The sequence below is a fragment of the Entelurus aequoreus genome, linkage group LG19 (genome assembly GCF_033978785.1).
Source record: "Entelurus aequoreus isolate RoL-2023_Sb linkage group LG19, RoL_Eaeq_v1.1, whole genome shotgun sequence".
Lineage (NCBI taxonomy): Eukaryota > Metazoa > Chordata > Actinopteri > Syngnathiformes > Syngnathidae > Entelurus > Entelurus aequoreus.
Window position 1 is genome coordinate 17,154,847 of NC_084749.1, and position 18,482 is coordinate 17,173,328.

Here is an 18,482-nt window from a genome sequence, read left to right on the forward strand (position 1 = left end):
TCAAAACGTAAAGCATCCACTTCCCCGAGAACCCCCAAACTTCTGTCCCCGCCTATGTCCTCCTCTTGTGCCTACTACTCCGACTCCTTCAAAGCATAGCTCCACTTGCCAGCGTCAATGTTACCTTTCCTAATTACCTCCCCCCATCCACTCCTATCACCATCACATGCAATTATTTATATCTCTGCATCAGCTCATATTATGCTTCACCCGCTTTAGTTTATTGGCACATAATCACTCCTCCATCACCACCATCCTTTGACTATGGCCTAGAGTCCTGGCTTTTTTTGTGCAGTTCCCCCTGTCCCACACCTGCTACCCTTCCCTTGCTCCTTGGTTCTAACCAGTTAATTGTTCCCTCTGCCCTCTCTGCCCCCACTCTCCTCCACTGTTCCATCATGCCTCTACCCCCCCTCCCTTTGTCTCTCTATTTGTCCATTCCTCCTCTCCGTCTTTGTCATTTCTCCTTGGCCGTTCCGACCTGGGCTCTCGCAGGAGAGTTTGGAGAGGTGTGCCGCGGTCGCCTCAAGCTGCCTGGCCGCCGAGAGATCATCGTTGCCATCAAGACTCTCAAAGTGGGATACACCGACCGGCAGAGGAGAGACTTCCTCTCCGAGGCATCCATCATGGGGCAGTTTGACCACCCCAATATTATTCGCTTGGAGGGCGTGGTCACCAAGAGCCGACCGGTGATGATTGTGACCGAGTTCATGGAGAATGGAGCACTGGACTCGTTCTTAAGGGTGAGGACACACTTGCATTATTACAGTAAGAAAGGGGATTCGCATGGCCCCATTTGTCGCGGTTTGAACCAGCTCAGTGGCCTTGTGGTGAGAGTGTCCGCCCTGAGACTGGAGGGTAGTGAGTTCAAACCCCGGCCGAGTAATATCAAAGACTATGAAAATGGGACCCATTGCCTCCCTGCTTGGCACTCAAGGGTTGGAATTGGGGGTTAAATCACCAAATGATTCCCGAGCTTTGATATTTCTGTTATTTATTTCAATCGTGTAATAGGGAAGCAAGTGTATCTTGCTTGGAACACAGGGCCTTGTTCTATAGCCCAACTCACCCGCACCATCCTGTTATTTTCTTTTGCCAGCTCAACGATGGGCAGTTCACAGTGATCCAGCTCGTTGGCATGCTGCGTGGCATTGCAGCAGGCATGAAGTACCTGTCAGATATGAACTACGTGCACAGAGACTTGGCAGCCCGTAACATTCTGGTCAACAGTAACCTGGTTTGCAAGGTGTCCGACTTCGGCCTATCCCGTTTCCTCGAGGATGACCCGACGGATCCCACCTACACGAGCTCACTGGTAAGTCAGGGTAAAACTGTGTGTTTGTGTACGTACTTGTGTTGGATATCAATTGTTAAAGGTGCTGCATTTTCAAATAAGGCAACAATTGTATTCGTAAATAAACTATAACTCGGACTCCAAAAGCAACACCTCCAAGTTTGCATGTTTAAACCAAAAAAAAAAAAAAGCAATGTAACGTTGAAATGTTTAAAGTGTTTTTTGTTGTTTACTTCGGGTAGGAGCAGCACCACCAGGGCAAACACATTGTTTGATCAGTCAATGTCTTTGGAAGGTCACTGTCGTCAACTGACCAAAAACTGTTCTTATCATCTCAGAAATATTTCCTAAGTGAGAAACTTGTCAAAATTGGATCTCGAAAGGATCATTCACGCGTTCATTTCGTCTCGCATTGACTCTTGCAATTCTCTTTTCACCCTTTTCAACAAGTCAACGCTAAAGAGACTTCAGACTGTACAAAATGCGGCTGCCAGACTTTTAACCAGTGCACCCAGAACAGACCATATCACCCCCGTTTTATCCAGTCTTCATTGGCTTAAATTCCGCATTGAGTTTAAAATTTTAGTCCGGACATTCCGTGCGTTGCATGGTGGGGCCCCTCAGTACATCACTGTGCAGCGTCCGGTCTTCAGGCCAGGGTCTTCTAAAGACCCCGACATTTCGTGGAGACCTGGCATTCCAGGCTATAGCTCCCAGACTCTGGAACAATTTGCACCAGTCCCTTCGTGATCTTGACTGCGTTGAAACTTTTAAGAAACATTTGAAAACTTCTCTTTTTAGTAAAGCTTTTAGTAAGTGCACCTTTTAACCATCATTTTTAATCCACTTTGTATCCTTTTTATGATGTTGCCCCTGTTTTAAATTGAATCATTGTTTTACTTTACCTATGTTTTGTACAGCGCTTTGGGATTGTATCTGTTAAAAGCGTGTTATAAATAAAATGTACTTACCGTATTTTCTGCACTATAAGGCGCACCTTCAATGAATGGCCTATTTTAAAACTTTGTTCATATATAAGGCACACCGCATTATAAGGCGCACAGAATAGACGCTACAGCAGAGGCTGGGGTTACGTTATGCATCCTGTAGTTGCGAGACCTGTTGTGGCTCAATATTGGTCCATATATAAGGCGCACCGGATTATAAGGCGCACTGTCAGCTTTTGAGAAAATTGGAGGTTTTTAAGTGCGCCTTGTAGTGCGGAAAAATACGGTACTTACTTACTTACATTGCACAACATGCTCTCATGTACCGTTTTACATTATTGTACGGCATGTGTCGTCCTCAAAAGTTGCAAACCCTGCACCGACAGTCCACAAAACCGTTGGCTTTTTGAGGAATTAGTGCGAGTGCATATCTGTTTACAAAATTCGCTGAAAAAATATGTATTTCAAAAGCCAGTTTTCCACTAAATGCATTGAAGTAGCCTGGATTAGATGGTTTACAACCGAAAAGGCACAACTAGATCAATAACAAGAAACTACCATCATAAAAACAGTTTTGTTCAGCTAATCAATACACAAGTTTTGCTGACATTTAGAAATATGGAGCACATTTAATACTATTGTTATCCTAACCTCATACATTGCTACATGTCATTGTTTTGTAACCATGCTACTAACCTCGTGTGCGTTGTATGTCGTACACCCTTTGTGTTGTGTTGCATCAATGTTTCCTCAAACTTGTGTTTTTCTCACACTCTCTTTCCCCTCTTGTATGTGTGTGACTCTGTGTTTGTGCTCCATCCCTCCAGTATTTCATGCTCACCTACTCATTCGCATATCCACAGGGGGGCAAGATCCCTATCCGATGGACGGCACCCGAGGCGATCGCCTACAGGAAGTTCACCTCGGCCAGTGACGTGTGGAGCTACGGCATTGTCATGTGGGAAGTCATGTCGTACGGAGAGAGGCCGTACTGGGACATGAGCAATCAGGACGTAAGTTTATATAGTGCACAGAGGCATCAAAGACCCTCATAGCTCTAATGTACCTTGTAGAGCAGGGGTGTCAAACTCATTATAGCTCAAGGGCCGCATGGAGGAAAAATCTAAAATCATGACATGATAACTGAAAAATAAAGACAACTCCAGGTTGTTTTCTCTGTTTTACTTTAAATAGAACAAGCACATTATGAAAACGTACAAGTCACAAATAGTCCTCTGGACAAAACACTTCAATTTTGTTGAAAATTCTGAGGAAATTGGTGCGGTTTCAAAAACACAATCATCTCAGTGTATCTACAGGGCAAGGATTAAAGTTTAAGTCACAGTCTTTCTGGGATTGAACAAAAAACACAACATGTAAACTCTTCTAGGTATCAAATACTTCATTTGTCATGTCCAGGTATCAATCCAGAGCTAACTCAACAAACCGTAAGAAACCAAGGTAAAAACTATTCAAAAGGGTTAACTTCACTTTTCTCGTGTTTGACAGAGACATTTTGGGCCAACAATGGTGCCAAATGACCATGTGTTTGAAGCAGAAGACTTAAAACGGCAGGTTTCAAGTTTCATGTGGGTCGAGGAGGAGGAGCCACAGTCACCCTTTACTGTGTACCTCTTGCTTGGCCCCCGGTATAAACCGTTTGCTTGCCTCACATAATTTATATTGTGACATCCAGTGGACACATTTAGAACATCAGTTTCTTTCATTAAAAAAAAGCAGCTCATTTTAATACTTTGCAAACTCATCACGCGGGCCGGGTAAAACCTGTTCGCGGGCCATAGGTTTGACACCCCTGTTGTAGAGTTTTCTCTCTCATTTTCGCCAGTGTACTAATTCATCATTCAGATTGACCTGACTTGGTGTCCGTCTTCCACATCTACAAAGTACTCGGAGGTGACGGTCACTTCTTTGTATCGTGTCACAGGTGATAAATGCCGTGGAGCAGGACTATCGACTACCCCCGCCTATGGACTGCCCCACAGCTCTACACCAGCTCATGTTAGACTGCTGGGTGAAAGAGCGCAACCTGCGGCCCAAATTCACCCAGATCGTCGCCACCTTGGATAAACTAATCCGCAACGCCGCCAGCCTCAAGGTGGTCACTAACAGCGCACAGTCCACAGGGTAAGTCGGATGATGGCTAGATAGATACAAATGTGAATATTAGCTTTAACATGAACTCTGGAAAATGACATTTTCATGTACCTATTTACTGGATTGGCATCAAGTCATAAATGATTGATGACCATTAAAGTAATGGCCAGTTGCCCAGATGTGTAGTACTGTGTAGGCATGAGCCAGATTTACCACACTAGAATCTTCTTAGTGCAAATATTTACAATACAACAACTCAACTTAAATTCTGAATGCCTACCCTATTTTGAGGAATGTAATTCAGACCAGTATGTTAATCTAAATTTCAACCCTTTTTTTTACTGGGAGAGTTCATTCATGCCTCACTGACATTTAGCAGCACTGCCTTTACCCACGGGCTCTTTCTTGGAAAGAGTTTGAAGGATAGACGACGGAGGAGTTTGAGTGATTGGAATTGGGGAAAGGGTGACCTACCTATCTTGTCCCTTCATCAGGGTATTTTTGTCTTTGAGGGAGGATTACAGACAATCCAGGGTTGTGCTCTGGGGGAGGAACCAGGGTCTCGGTTGGCCACTGGAGCGCCGTTCTTAGAAGATTAGGCTTGCGGTTAATTAGCTCGATTAAGGCGATGCAAAAAGGAGATGGGAGCGCCTTTTAATTAGTCACTAACAAGATTTTAAACGGGCCAGCAGAGAGGTGGCCTCCTGCCGACGAATCCGCAATAGGGATGGATGGTCGTCCTGTTTGGCATTGAAGGGTAGCTGGAGGCTAGCTAACATAGTTTGGGATCAAAGTTATTTGCATGATGCCACATGTGACGTTTGACATGATTGCACACTGCGTCGTTGGTGTTCAAAGCAATGAGCTGTCTGTGATGCTAGTCACTGGTTTACAGAACATTGGCTACTTTATTGTTTTTCTTTAAACCGTTGCCTTTATTATGATTTACAAACATGCAATCCCAATTCAGACGGTTTTGCAGCCCTAAAAAGTACACAGAGATTCACCGTATAGTTTCACATAGTCAGGGCTACTGGAAAGACAAGGACATTAACCAGTGTTTCTACTATTCTCCTAATGCTCACATGCCCCCAGAAACTTTCTGAAGCAAGCTTCAGAGATGAAGGAGCCAACAATACCCCATTAAAGAGGGGCCATAGTCTGGCTTTAACGACGGCCCGAGGCCTTGAGCTCCGAAGCATAGCTCTTATTAAAAATCACTCCATCTGCACCACTCAATGGAGCCTCTGTATCATCGTTATTAGCTCCAGCGTTTTCCCTTTTTTTGTCCCCTCTTTCTTCATTCTTCTTTTAATTGTTAATTAATCTAATGCCATCAAAAAGCATGACAGGGATCAACAGAGCAGAAAGGAGGGGATACAGTAGTGCTCTTTCTCTCGGGTTGCCCTCTTGGTCTTTTTCTCTCGCCTCACCCACCTCCATCTAACTCCTCTCTCCCACGTCCATTCTTCATCTGATCCAATTCTCTATGAGCTGTTGCACTTTTATTAAACTTCCAAGGTGGCCCCTCTATCAGCAGTTCTGAACAGCAAAGGGTCTTGGAGATGTTCTTAAAAATGGTCCTTAGGATAATGCAACCCAACAATACACATATACTGTATATCAGCAGAAATAATGCACTTACTGGTATGGTATCCGTTTTAATGCCAATGGAACCCCAAATCGTGACTGCCTTCATCCAAACAAACCAAATTCTGGCTCAATTTTGAAACATTGATTTGTTGTTACTAAACACAAACATTCTTACAGCATTTGTGGGATGATTTATCTCGTCTTCCATTCTGTTTTTTTTTTTTTACACACTAATTTAGTCATACACTGTAAGACAAAACAGATAAAAAAAAACATAATAATCTTCAGGATAATGCATGACATCACCTTAAAAACTACGGATATACTTTTTAACACCTTTTGACTGCAGCTGAATCTTAGGCTGAATACCAATTCTCCTCTAACTTCTCGAAACAAAGAGCCACGGCAGTAACAATAACACACTACACTCTACTACATTACATCAGTTATTAGACAAATACTAAGCAGTGTTTCCCACACATTCATTTATTTGTGGCGGCCCGCCACGAAATAATTACGTCCGCCACAAATATACAAAAAAAAACATTTTTTATTTTATTTTTATTTTTTTAATGTTATTTGTTTATTTTTTGTCCTGTCCAGCTTCTCAGGCAAACCATATAGTTGATGTAGATGCCCATATAGGCTGTTCAGATTTACTTTACAAAAGAGAATTGTAGGATACTTCTCTTGTTGCCTTATTTGTATTTGACCACTACTGTTTTCTGTTTGTTTGTTACTGACTGTGGCAGGACACCTCTGCCTCTGTTTCACTTTATGTTGCTGGTAAATAATATGGTTGTAGTAGTAGGCTAAAGTTAAATGATTTAGTATGCACTAATTAAAGGGGCAGAGCTTTAAGAGACATTTTAGCTTTTATATTTTATAAGATATATTTTTTGTAAGAACCACAATTAATAAATATATTTCAGTGAATAACTTATGGTTCAAATCTGTATATAAATATGTACATAAAGTGTTGTAATTATATAGTAAAATGGATGAATGGATGGACGTTTAAAACAAAACTGTTATTAATTAGTAAGTATACATTTTTTGAGCCTTTTTAGAGAAAATCATATCTTTGTAGTAAATTATGCAAATTACTCGATGATGTCATGTTGACCATGCCCATAGCCACGCCCATAGTCACACCCCCACCGCCACAGGTATCTTGGCAGTTTATGGGAAACACTGCTAAGCTACTAAAAAGGAAACGTCACAGTATTCAGAAGCTATATGTAGCAGTGTAGCTGTACATAGCTAACAGTAGTGCTAGCTAAGCCCTCATGACGAGTAGTTTAGCTGTCAAGCCATTCATGAAATGTAGTAAATTGTAGTGAAGTCCGTTTGCTGCTAGTCTGACATTGTAGTTCACGAGCTTCAGCCGCGTTAGCTAGCCCGTATGATTGGCGATTTTGAAATAAAAACATTGTAAACATGGCTAATGTAGATTCTGTCAGTTGATTTACTATTTATGAAATGTCGTAAATTGTAGTGAAGTCCGTTTGCTGCTAGTCTGACATTGCAGTTCACGAGCTACAGCCGCGTTAGCTAGCCCGTATGATTGGCGATTTTGAAATAAAAACATTGTAAACATGGCTAATGTAGATTATGACAGTCGATTTACTATTTATGAAATGTCGTAAATTGTAGTGAAGTCTGTTTGCTGCTAGTCCGACATTGTAGTTTACTAACTACAGCAGCGTTAGCTAGCTTGTATGACAAATGCTTTTAGAATAAAAATATGCAAAGTTAATTTAATATATGAAATGCAATTACTTACAATTATGTGCATATGTGCTTTTCATAACACTTGGTTGCAACAACTCATTCCGAGGGCTATACGCCCCTTGGCTTAGCCTTTACCTTAACGCTCAAAACCGAGGGTGAAGGTCAAAGACCAAGGATAAAGGGTAGAATAAGGAGTCCGTCCTATTTTTCACTAACACGCACCAAACCTGGTCAAATGTATTTCCAGAAAAATGGATGTGGTTAATGCATAGTTTGCTCTATTTTTATAGGTGTAGCGTAACCTAAGTACAGATCATGGATATTTTTGTGTAGTCCAATTCATACAAAGTGTATTTCTTTCCATATCACACCAGCTTTGTAACGTTCTAATGTAGCCTAACCCAGAGGAATCCCACTAAGTAGGTGGCCCCTTCATGTTTTTTTCTTTATTCCATTCTAAAAAAAATACCTACTGTCTTCAACATACAGTTGTGGTCAAAACTTTACATACACTTGTGAAGGACATAATGTCATGGCTGTCTTGAATTTCCAATAATTTCTACAAGTCTTATTTTTTTGTGATAGACTGATTGGAGCACATACTTGTTTGTCACAAAAAAACATTCATGAAGTTTGGTTCTTTTATGAATTTGTACTGAAAATGTGACCAAATCTGCTGGGTCAAAAGTACACATATAGCAACATACGTGATCACTTTTGGTGATGTAGAAAAGTTACAATCAAATCACATTAGCTTCATGGCATGGCCTCTTAACTTCATGTGACTGATTATGATTGACGACACCTGTTGACTTCTCTGAGCCCATTTAAATTGGGCTCATGTGATGCAGTCATTAGACTCGGTTACAAACGCGACAATGGGAAAGTCAAAGGAACTCGGCACAGATCTGAAAAAAAACGAATCATTGACTTGAACAAGCCAGGAAAGTCACTTGGAGCAGCTTAAGGTCCCAAAAGCAACTGTGCAGACAATTGTTCGTAAGTATAAAGTGCATGGCACAGTTTTGTCACTGCCACGATCAGGAAGAAAATGCAAGCTATCACCTGTTGCTGAGAGAAAATTGGTCAGGATGATCAAGAGTCAACCGAGAACCACCAAAAAGCAAGTCTGCAATGAATTGGAAGCTTTACAAGTGTATGTCAACTTTTGACCACAACTGTATGTTGCCCAAAGTCTAGATTTGATAGTTTGCCTTGCCAGCTGTAGCGCTAGCATTCGCCAACCAAACCTCCAGCCAGTCTCTCCATAGTCAACACATTGACACCAACCTAGCTCCATCTCCACACACACATGCACGACCCCTTACATGTGGCGGAGAGGAGAGGAGAGGAGAGAGGAGGAGAGGTGGTGAGGTGGCGCTCAGCAGGGGAGGCGTTCTGGGGGCGATAGGCTGGCCTATAGAGGCAATGGAGTAACCACCTTAACCCTCTCTCTCTCTCTCTTTCTCTCCACTCCCTCCTTTCCACCACGCAGGGTATCCCAACCCTTGCTTGACCGCTGCGTGCCAGACTACACCACGTTCACCACTGTGGGAGACTGGCTGGACGCCATCAAGATGAGCCGCTACCATGAGAATTTCATCAACGCCGGATTCGCGTCCTTTGACCTGGTTGCTCAGATGACAGCAGAGTGAGTGGAGGCGCTTTAGATCAGGGGTTTTCCAACCACTGGGCCACGGCACACTAGATACAGTCTGGTGTGCCGTGGGAGATTTTGTAATTCCACCGAATTGGGTTAAAAATATTGTTTTGCAAACCAGTAAATATAATCCGCAAATGTGCCGTTGTTGAGTGTCTGTGCTGTCTAGAGATCGGCAGAGTAACCATGTAATACTCTTCTGTATCAGTAGGTGGCAGCAGGTAGCTAATTGCGTTGTAGATGTGGGGAATATGGTTTGTGGTGATCACAATATGCACACGACAGCGTGTAGGTAAGAAGGTATCTAATGCTTAAATCAAAAATAAACAAAAATGCATTGAAGCTTAGGGATGGCTATGCTAAACGAAGCTAAAACTGAACTGGCTGCAAAGTGAACAAAAACAAAATGCTAGACGACAGCAAAGACTTACAGCGTGTGGATTGATTGATTGATTGATTGAGACTTTTATTAGTAGGTTGCACACTGAAGTACATATTCCGTACAATTGACCACTAAATGGTAACACCCGAATACGTTTTTCAACTTGTTTAAGTCGGGGTCCACTTAAATTGATTCATGATACAGATATATACTATCATATATATACTATCATCATAATACAGTCATCACACAAGATAATCACATTGAATTATTTACATTATTTACAATCAGGAGTGTGGAGGGGGGGTGGGGTGGGGTGGTGGGGGGGGTGGGGTAAGCAGACAGCGTCCACAAAGTACATCCGTACATGACAATCAACAACAAAATAGGAGCGCTAAAACACTACAATTGATGCGTTTTTTTTAATGATGTTAATTTTTTCCACACATTATATATATTATCAACATATCTTGTATATGAAAAAAAAACCTAAATTTAGTTTAATTAAAGTATGCAATTTTTTTGGTCTTGAGCACAATAGTGCAGCCTCTCTCCCATGGGCGCACCAAAAAAAAAAAAAAAAAGCGGTTTCAACGTAGATGCACTGCACGAGTCTGACTGATTCTAAAATGCCCATAAAAAGTGGTACATAATGTTGCTGCATGTTTGAAAACATAGCAAAAAGCCACAGGTCGGCGCATGACAACATGAATGTGCAGTAAATGACTGAGTTATTACGTGGTGAAAGTCCCTTATAGTACACGCTAAAACGGAGGAACGCCACGTGCGTAGAGAAAGACAGTGCAAACCTACTAACCTACTCAGTGGCTTAGTGGTTAGAGTGTCCGCCCTGAGATCGGTAGGTCGTGAGTTCAAACCCCGGCAGAGCCATACCAAAGACTATAAAAATGGGACCCATTACCTCCCTGCTTGACACTCAGCATCAAGGGTTGGAATTGGGGGTTAAATAAACAAAAATTATTTCCGGGCACGGCCACCGCTGCTGCTCACTGCTCCCCTCACCTCCCAGGGGGTGATCAAGGGTGATGGGCCACCTAGTGTGTGTGTGACAATCATTGGTACTTTAACTTTAAACAGAATGCAAGCAGATTTTGCACACGTGTCTGACTGATTCTAAAATTCCCATAAAAAGTGGTACATGTTTGCTGCATGTTCAAACCCCGGCCGAGTCATACCAAAGACTATAAAAAATTGGACCCATTACCTCCCTGCTTGGCACTGAGCATCAAGGGTTGGAATTGGGGGTAAAATCACCAAAAAATATTCCTGGGCGCGGCCACCGCTGCTGCTCACTGCTCCCCTCACCTCTGATCAAGGGTGATGGGTCAAATGCAGAGAATAATTTTGCCACACCTAGTGTGTGTGTGTGACTATCATTGGTACTTTAACTTTAAACAGAATGCAAGCAGATTTTGCACACGTGTCTGACAGATTCTAAAATGCCCATAAAAAGTGGTACGTGTTTGCTGCATGTTTGAAAACATAGCAAAACGCCACAGGTCGGAGCATGATAACATGAATGTGCAGTAAATGACTGAGTTACTACGTGGTGAAAGCCCCTTATAGTACACGCATTATCAGAAAAAAACCAGAGTCGACGCATGTGCAAACACATTTTGCACCCGTGCTACAAAAGCGTGTCTGACTGATTCTAAAATGCCCATAAAAAGTGGTACGTGTTTGCTGCACGTTTGAAAACATAGCAAAACGCCACAGGTCGGAGCATGATAACATGAATGTGCAGTAAATGACTGAGTTACTACGTGGTGAAAGCCCCTTATAGTACACGCATTATCAGAAAAAAAACAGAGTCGACGCATGTGCAAACACATTTTGCACACGTGCTACAAAAGCGTGTCTGACTGATTCTAAAATGCCCATAAAAAGTGGTACGTGTTTGCTGCACGTTTGAAAACATAGCAAAACGCCACAGGTGCTGAGCATGATAACATGAATGTGCAGTAAATGACTGAGTTACTACGTGGTGAAAGCCCCTTATAGCAGTGGTCCCCAATTAAAAAAAAAATATATATATATATTTTTTGTATCAAATCAACATAAATAACACAAGATACACTTACAATTAGTGCACCAACCCAAAAAACACTCATTCACACTCATTCACACAAAAGTGTTGTTTCTTTCTGTTATTAATATTTCTGGTTCCTACATTATATATCAATATATATCAATACAGTCTGCAAGGGATACAGTCCGTAAGCACACATGATTGTATTTTTAAAAAAATAAAACATACCCCCCCGGTCCGTGGAACAAATTTTCAAGCGTTGACCGGTCCGCAGTTACAAAAAGTTTGGGACCACTGTCTTATAGTACACTCAAAATAAGAAAAAAACATGTGCAAGCAGATTTTGCACACAAGCATGGTTTTTATGCGTGTTAATTTCGGCACCAGGAAAGAATAGCCAAAAAAACGCGAATTTCCCGGCCGAAAACAGGGAGGGCTGGCAAGTAACAAAAACAAAACGTACAGTATTCCACTCAGGCAGCTAATTGTTCACCTTGAAAATGCAGCCTGCCTCCCGTTGTGTTTACAGACAAAAGGGAAATGTACTGGAACTCAAGAAAATTGGAGGCGGGTGATGATCAAGTAAATGAGTTAGGATTTGGAACAATAAATAAATCATCCTCATTAGCGGCGTAATAGGCAATAGACGTGGAGGTGATTTGTTTCAATTTGGTCAGCCTGACAGGTGTGGCGTACTGTGGCTCTCGGTTGCCCTTAATGGTCAGTAATTCCTCTAATGGCGCCCATTTGTTATCATTTTATCCTCCGTCGCCGTGCTGATGGGGATGACAAAATATGAAAAACACACACAGTAAACGCTGTTGCAGAGACACACCCCCTCCATTTAGCGTTGGAGGGTATAGACGAGTGGTGCGTTCGCGGTTAGACTGAAATACACAAAAGCCACAGTTTCAGGTATCCCAGCGCAATATTATTAGATTATCCGCCATTTGTGCATGATTGAACGGAGAACACGCAGACCGTGGCGGACCCCCAACAGTAAACTAATCGTTTCCCCTGGCAGATTGGATTACACCACCTAAGTAATGAAGATGATGCACTCTTCCAGGCCTTTTTAAAATCTGTGCATTTACCTGCATGGAAACATTTGTTCTAGCCACGAATCCCTTTGTTGCAAATAGAGATGTTCGATAATATCGGACTGCCGATATTATCGGCCGATAAATGCTTTAAAATGTAATATCGGAAATGATCGGTATCGGTTTCAAGAAGTAAAATGTATGACTTTTTAAAACGCCGCTGTACGGAGAGGTACACGGACGTAGGGAGAAGTACAGAGCAGTTGCGTCTCCCAGTCATATTTGCCAACCCTCCCGATTTTCCCGGGAGACTCCCGAATTTCAGTGCCCCTCCCGAAAATCAACCATTCTCCCAAATTTCTCCCGATTTCCACCCAAACAACAATATTGGGGGCGTGCCTTAAAAGGCACTGCCTTTGCGTGCCGGCCCAATCACAAAATATCTACGGTTTTTCACACACACAAGTGAATGCAACGCATACTTGGTCAACAGCCATACAGGTCACACTGAGGGTGGCCGTATGAACAACTTTAACACTGTTACAAATATTCGCCACACTGTGAATCCACACCAAACAAGAATGACAAACACATTTCGGGAGAACATCCGCACCGTAACACAACATAAACACAACAGAACAAATACCCAGAACCCCTTGCAGCACTATTTCTTCCGGGACGCTACAATATACACCCCCCACCTCAACCTTTTCATGCTCTCTCAGGGAGAGCATGTCCCAAATTCCAAGCTGCTGTTTTGAGGCCTGTTAAAAAAAATACTGCACTTTGTGACTTCAATAATAAATATGGCAGTGCCATGTTGGCATTTTTTTTTCCATAACTTGAGTTGTTTTATTTTGGAAAACCTTGTTACATAGTCTAATGCATCCAGCGGGGCATCACAACAAAATTAGGCATAATAATGTGTTAATTCCACGACTGTATATATCAGTATCGGTTGGTATCGGAATCGGTAATTAAGAGTTGGACAATATCGGAATATCGGATATTGGCAAAAAAGCCATTATGGGACATCTCTAGTTGGGATCATTATCAAACAAAACATGAAATAATATGTTCCAGATACTGTAATATGATGTTTTTCACTAAGTACAGATTAGTGTCCTAACGTAGAAGCTAGCCGTAGCTAGCTTTTACAGCTAACACCGTAGCATGTTGATGTGTTAGTACGCCAGAAAAATAGTTCCTCGGTGTTCACTCTTACAATAACGATGTCGCTACAGTTTGTTACTATATAGATTACACAATGTAAATGAAGTATCGTTGACGCATTTTCAATGAATTTTTAAAGCGATTTAGAGGTAGAATTGATTGTTAACATTAGCTGCATTGCTAGCCACCAAGAACGAGACGATTTTTACATGTTTAAAATGCAAAAAAAACAACAAAGAATGTTATGGTAAATGGTAAATGGGTTATACTTGTATGGCGCTTTTCTACCTGGCCGTACGTTTGACACCCCAGCATTAGACTCTTTTCAGAGTGTGGATTTTACGCCACTGTTTTGATGCCAGGTTGCAACACCCGAGAGCTCCCTAAAGCAGTGATTTTCAACCACTAGTGTGCCATGAGATACAGTCTGGTGTGCCGTGGGAGATTATGTAATTTCACCGATTTGGGTTAAAAATATTTTTTCGCAAACCGGTAATTATAATCCGCAAATAATGTGCCGTTGTTGAGTGTCTGTGCTTTTTAGAGATTGGCAGAGTAGCCGTGTAATACTATTACATATCAGTAGGTGGCAGAAGGTAGCTAATTGCTTTGTAGATGTCGGGAACATGGTTTATCGTGATCACAATATGCGGGAGGCAGAGCGTGCGCAGGATTGTACATTTGGATGAGGTCCGAGATATACTGAGGTGCCAGTCCATGTAAAGCAGGGGTGTCCAAAGTGCGGCCCCGGGGCCATTTTCGGCCCGCAGGTAATTTTTTAACGGCCTCATGGCACATTCTAAAAATACGATGAAAAAAAAATAAGAGACATAAAAAGTGGTATAAAAGAGCAAACAGGTGAAATGTAACAAGAAAATGTTGCATTATTTACTCCAATAACACAAAGCTGCCATGCAGGCTGTTTCTTTCTTTAAAAAATAATAATGAATCAAAATCAATGTCATTATGAATTATTGACCTATTCAAGGCTCCATTTACTTCACATTAAATATTCCACTTTGAGATATTTTGGGGGGGAAATGTTGCATATTTTTTGGTTGCCATTTAAAAAACAAAGTTTTTTTAAAAAAGGGCCTAAAAAGAACAAACAAAAAACATAAACAACAATAAAACTTATAATTGACCGATAGATCTGAAGTTCATCTTGAGACTATTGTGGTAAAAGTTTAAAAAAATCCCCAATAATTTTAGTGGGACTTTTTTTTTTTTTTTTTTTAAGTGTCATTGCTCAAAAAAATAAATAATGCATTAAAATCAATGTTGTTATGAGTTATTGACCTTTTTTAAGACTCCAATTATTATATAATCTCAAATATCCCACTTAAAAATTTTATTGGGGGAAATATTGCATATTTTGTGTTTTTTTCCATAAAAAAAACACGTTTTTTCTTGACAAAAATGGCATACAACTTAAATCTTTAAAAGCGTTATATTGACAGATAGACCTAATGTTGATCTAGAGATTTAAACCTTGAATAATAATAATAATACTAAATAATGACACATTTGTAATATTTTTTTTGAACAAAACCTTTTGGGGTCCCCGGGATCAAGTCTGGGTGGAGGCCTGAATGTATCTTTTTTCATACATATATTGTATTGGTTTTTAAAATAAAAAATATCAAAATGGCCCCCGCTTGCTTTGACTTTTCAGTGTGCGGCCCTCGGTGGAAAAAGTTTGGACACCCCTGATGTAAAGCTTTAAAAACAAACAGCAAGGTTTTAAAAATCAATTCTAAGATGAATATCAATATCAATATCATATGTCTGAGTTCCATTTTTTCAATGAATGAAAAGGTTGAAAAAACACCGCCCTAAAGATAGCAACACTAATCATTAACTGTCACTATGTGGCGGTTTAATTCATCACCCCATGCTCACCTGCTGGGAAACAGAAGCATGTTCGGTTGATAAAACATCATTGCGTGGTTACCCGTGAAAATACATTTTATTAGTTCGCCTTTTGGATACGGTTTGTTTGCCTGCTTTTATGTCTTTATGACTTTACCACCTGCGCTCACTTTCCTTTCGCTTTCTTTGTTCTTCCCACCGTCCAGGGACTTGCTGCGGATAGGCGTTACATTGGCCGGCCACCAGAAGAAGATTCTGGGTAGCATTCAGGACATGAGACTACAGATGAACCAAACACTTCCCGTCCAGGTGTGACCAAAACGGGACACCCCGACCCCCCCCAAGTGCAGTCACACGGATGGCCAGATCGAGGACAAACGAACCAGTCCCAGATGGAGACATTGGAAAAAAAAAAAAAAAAACCCAAGCTGCCTGACCCATCTCTGCCAAATTAGATACTCGGACTTACTTTCTCTTGTTTTTTTTTCCTCCCGCAACTTCTTGTTTTTACGTTACTCGTCATGTACTTCTCAATTTGTGTTGTCTAGAAAATGGGTTAGCGTTTTTACCCGTTCTCCAACCCCGTCATAGCCTCACCGGCTGTTTGCATGACCGCGTGTGTTAGGGAGCGCCACTGAAATGTTTTGATCCTGATGGACGTGAGGAACGGACATGCTGGAAGGTGTTCTCCATCTTCATATTGAAGGTGTGTTATCCAAAAGGGCACTTGCTGAAGAAGCCTGAGGTACTACAACGACCGGAGGTCTAACGTTTTTTTTTTTTTTTGCATCCGGACAGTCGGGACTGCGACGTGACCTGAAGGAGGATTTTAACAATATCAGGATCAACTTTTTTTTTTTTTTTTTTTTTTTTTTGTTAACACCTTTTCCACATCATTTTGCTTTCCTACATATTGGGAGATTTGTGGTTTTTCAAAAATGGCTGGTCAAACTGAAGCACCCCCAGGTGGACTCTCGCGAGATGGGGACATAAGGACAGTGGCGACACCATAGACAGACCACTAGGCCTTTTTGGTGTGTTTTTTGTATGTGTGTGTGTGTGTGTGTGTGTGTGGGCGTATGTGTAATTAAGTGTGCTTGGACGTGCGCGTGCGTCACGTTGCACACAAGCATACTGTACAATACAGCTTCCGCTATTTTGCCACTGTGGAGAATTAACGCATGAACTGAACCGTGACAAGGAGCAATTATATCTGAAACAATTATGCTATATTCTGTGGACAACTGTTAAAAAAAACAACTTTTTTTTTTTTTTATGAACTCACCAGAATTTTGGACAATATATATGCATATTAAAAAGGTATGCAGAGAACCGCCATTGGGCGGACAACTTTCTACTTACTAGTACCCGGATTCAGAAATAATCAAATTATTGTTTAATTTGTTGGCATCCCTCCCTATGTATTTATTTGTGCCCCAGACCCTTTCTTCCCTCCCACCGACACCCAGATGGACCGTAAGACCATTTTTGGGAACTGAAAACAATCAGATGGAGACTCGAAGAGGATTTAGCTAATGAATTGATGATTAAACAAAATAAATGCTGTATACATTGCATATTGTATTTTTGTTGTTATTACGGCCTGTGCAGTTTTTGGAACTACAGTGGAACCTCGATTTCAACCGTACCGTCATTTTTTATTTTTCCCTACGCTTTGAACCCTAAGGCATACTTGCCAACCCTCCCGATTTTCCCGGGAGACTCCCGAATTTCAGTGCCCCTCCCGTAAATCTCCCGGGGCAACCATTCTCCCGATTTCCACCCGGACAACAATATTGGGGGCGTGCCTTAAAGGCACTGCCTTTAGCGTCCTCTCTCGCCTGAAAAGGAGACTATTATATATGTCTCCGTTATCCATAGGTTTATCTATAACCCATAAAGTACTAAGGCACGGAGCTATTTCTCAGCGTGTGTTTATTCCAGCCGGCACGTTAATACACTGACACACAACATCCGGATTCCCATCATGCATTGCTTCAAAACTACGGCAAGTGGTAATGTCCAAAAACATAACAGAGACGAAGCAGAAGAACGAAGAAGAGACATGGCGACGACGAGTAAGAAGAAGAAGTACGCTTGCAAAGTTCCAAAATGATTGGAAAAAATGATTTCAGTTCATCCAGGACAGCTGGAAGGGGAAGGGGTATGTAGATCAGACTTCTCCATTGAACACGGTGGACGAACGGATATACTCATTCATGAACGGATTATATATATATATATATATATATATATATATATATATATATATATATACAAACCCCGTTTTCATAAGAGTTGGGAAATTGTGTTAGATGTAAATATAAACGGAATACAATGATTTGCAAATCCTTTTCAACCCATATTCAGTTGAATATGCTACAAAGACATGTTTAATGTTCAAACTCATAAACTTTATTTTTTTTTTGCAAATAATAATTAACTTAGAATTTCATGGCTGCGACACGTGCCAAAGTAGTTGGGAAAGGGCATGTTCACCACTGTGTTACATGGCCTTTCCTTTTAACAACACTGAGTAAACGTTTGGGAACTGAGGAGACACATTTTTGAAGCTTCTCAGGTGGAATTCTTTCCCATTCTAGCTTGATGTACAGCTTAAGT

The 18,482-nt window shown here is 41.3% G+C and overlaps 1 protein-coding gene across 11 annotated transcripts in view; it reads left to right on the forward strand.

Annotated features, from left to right (window-relative positions):
• LOC133635166 (ephrin type-B receptor 3-like) overlaps positions 1-17,431 on the forward strand; it is a 149,692-nt gene extending 132,261 nt beyond the window's left edge. For 8 of the 11 annotated variants that reach the window (XM_062028023.1, XM_062028024.1, XM_062028028.1 and 5 more), the window contains 6 exons: positions 496-743; positions 1,100-1,315; positions 3,105-3,254; positions 4,187-4,386; positions 9,179-9,334; positions 16,067-17,431. In XM_062028023.1, the coding sequence (XP_061884007.1) occupies positions 496-743; positions 1,100-1,315; positions 3,105-3,254; positions 4,187-4,386; positions 9,179-9,334; positions 16,067-16,175 (1,079 nt within the window). In that variant the 3' untranslated portion in view covers positions 16,176-17,431. The remainder of the gene's footprint in view (positions 1-495; positions 744-1,099; positions 1,316-3,104; positions 3,255-4,186; positions 4,387-9,178; positions 9,335-16,066) is intronic. The other 3 variants (XM_062028030.1, XM_062028031.1, XR_009822027.1) reach the window with 2 other exon arrangements.
• The last annotated feature ends 1,051 nt before the right edge of the window (positions 17,432-18,482 follow it).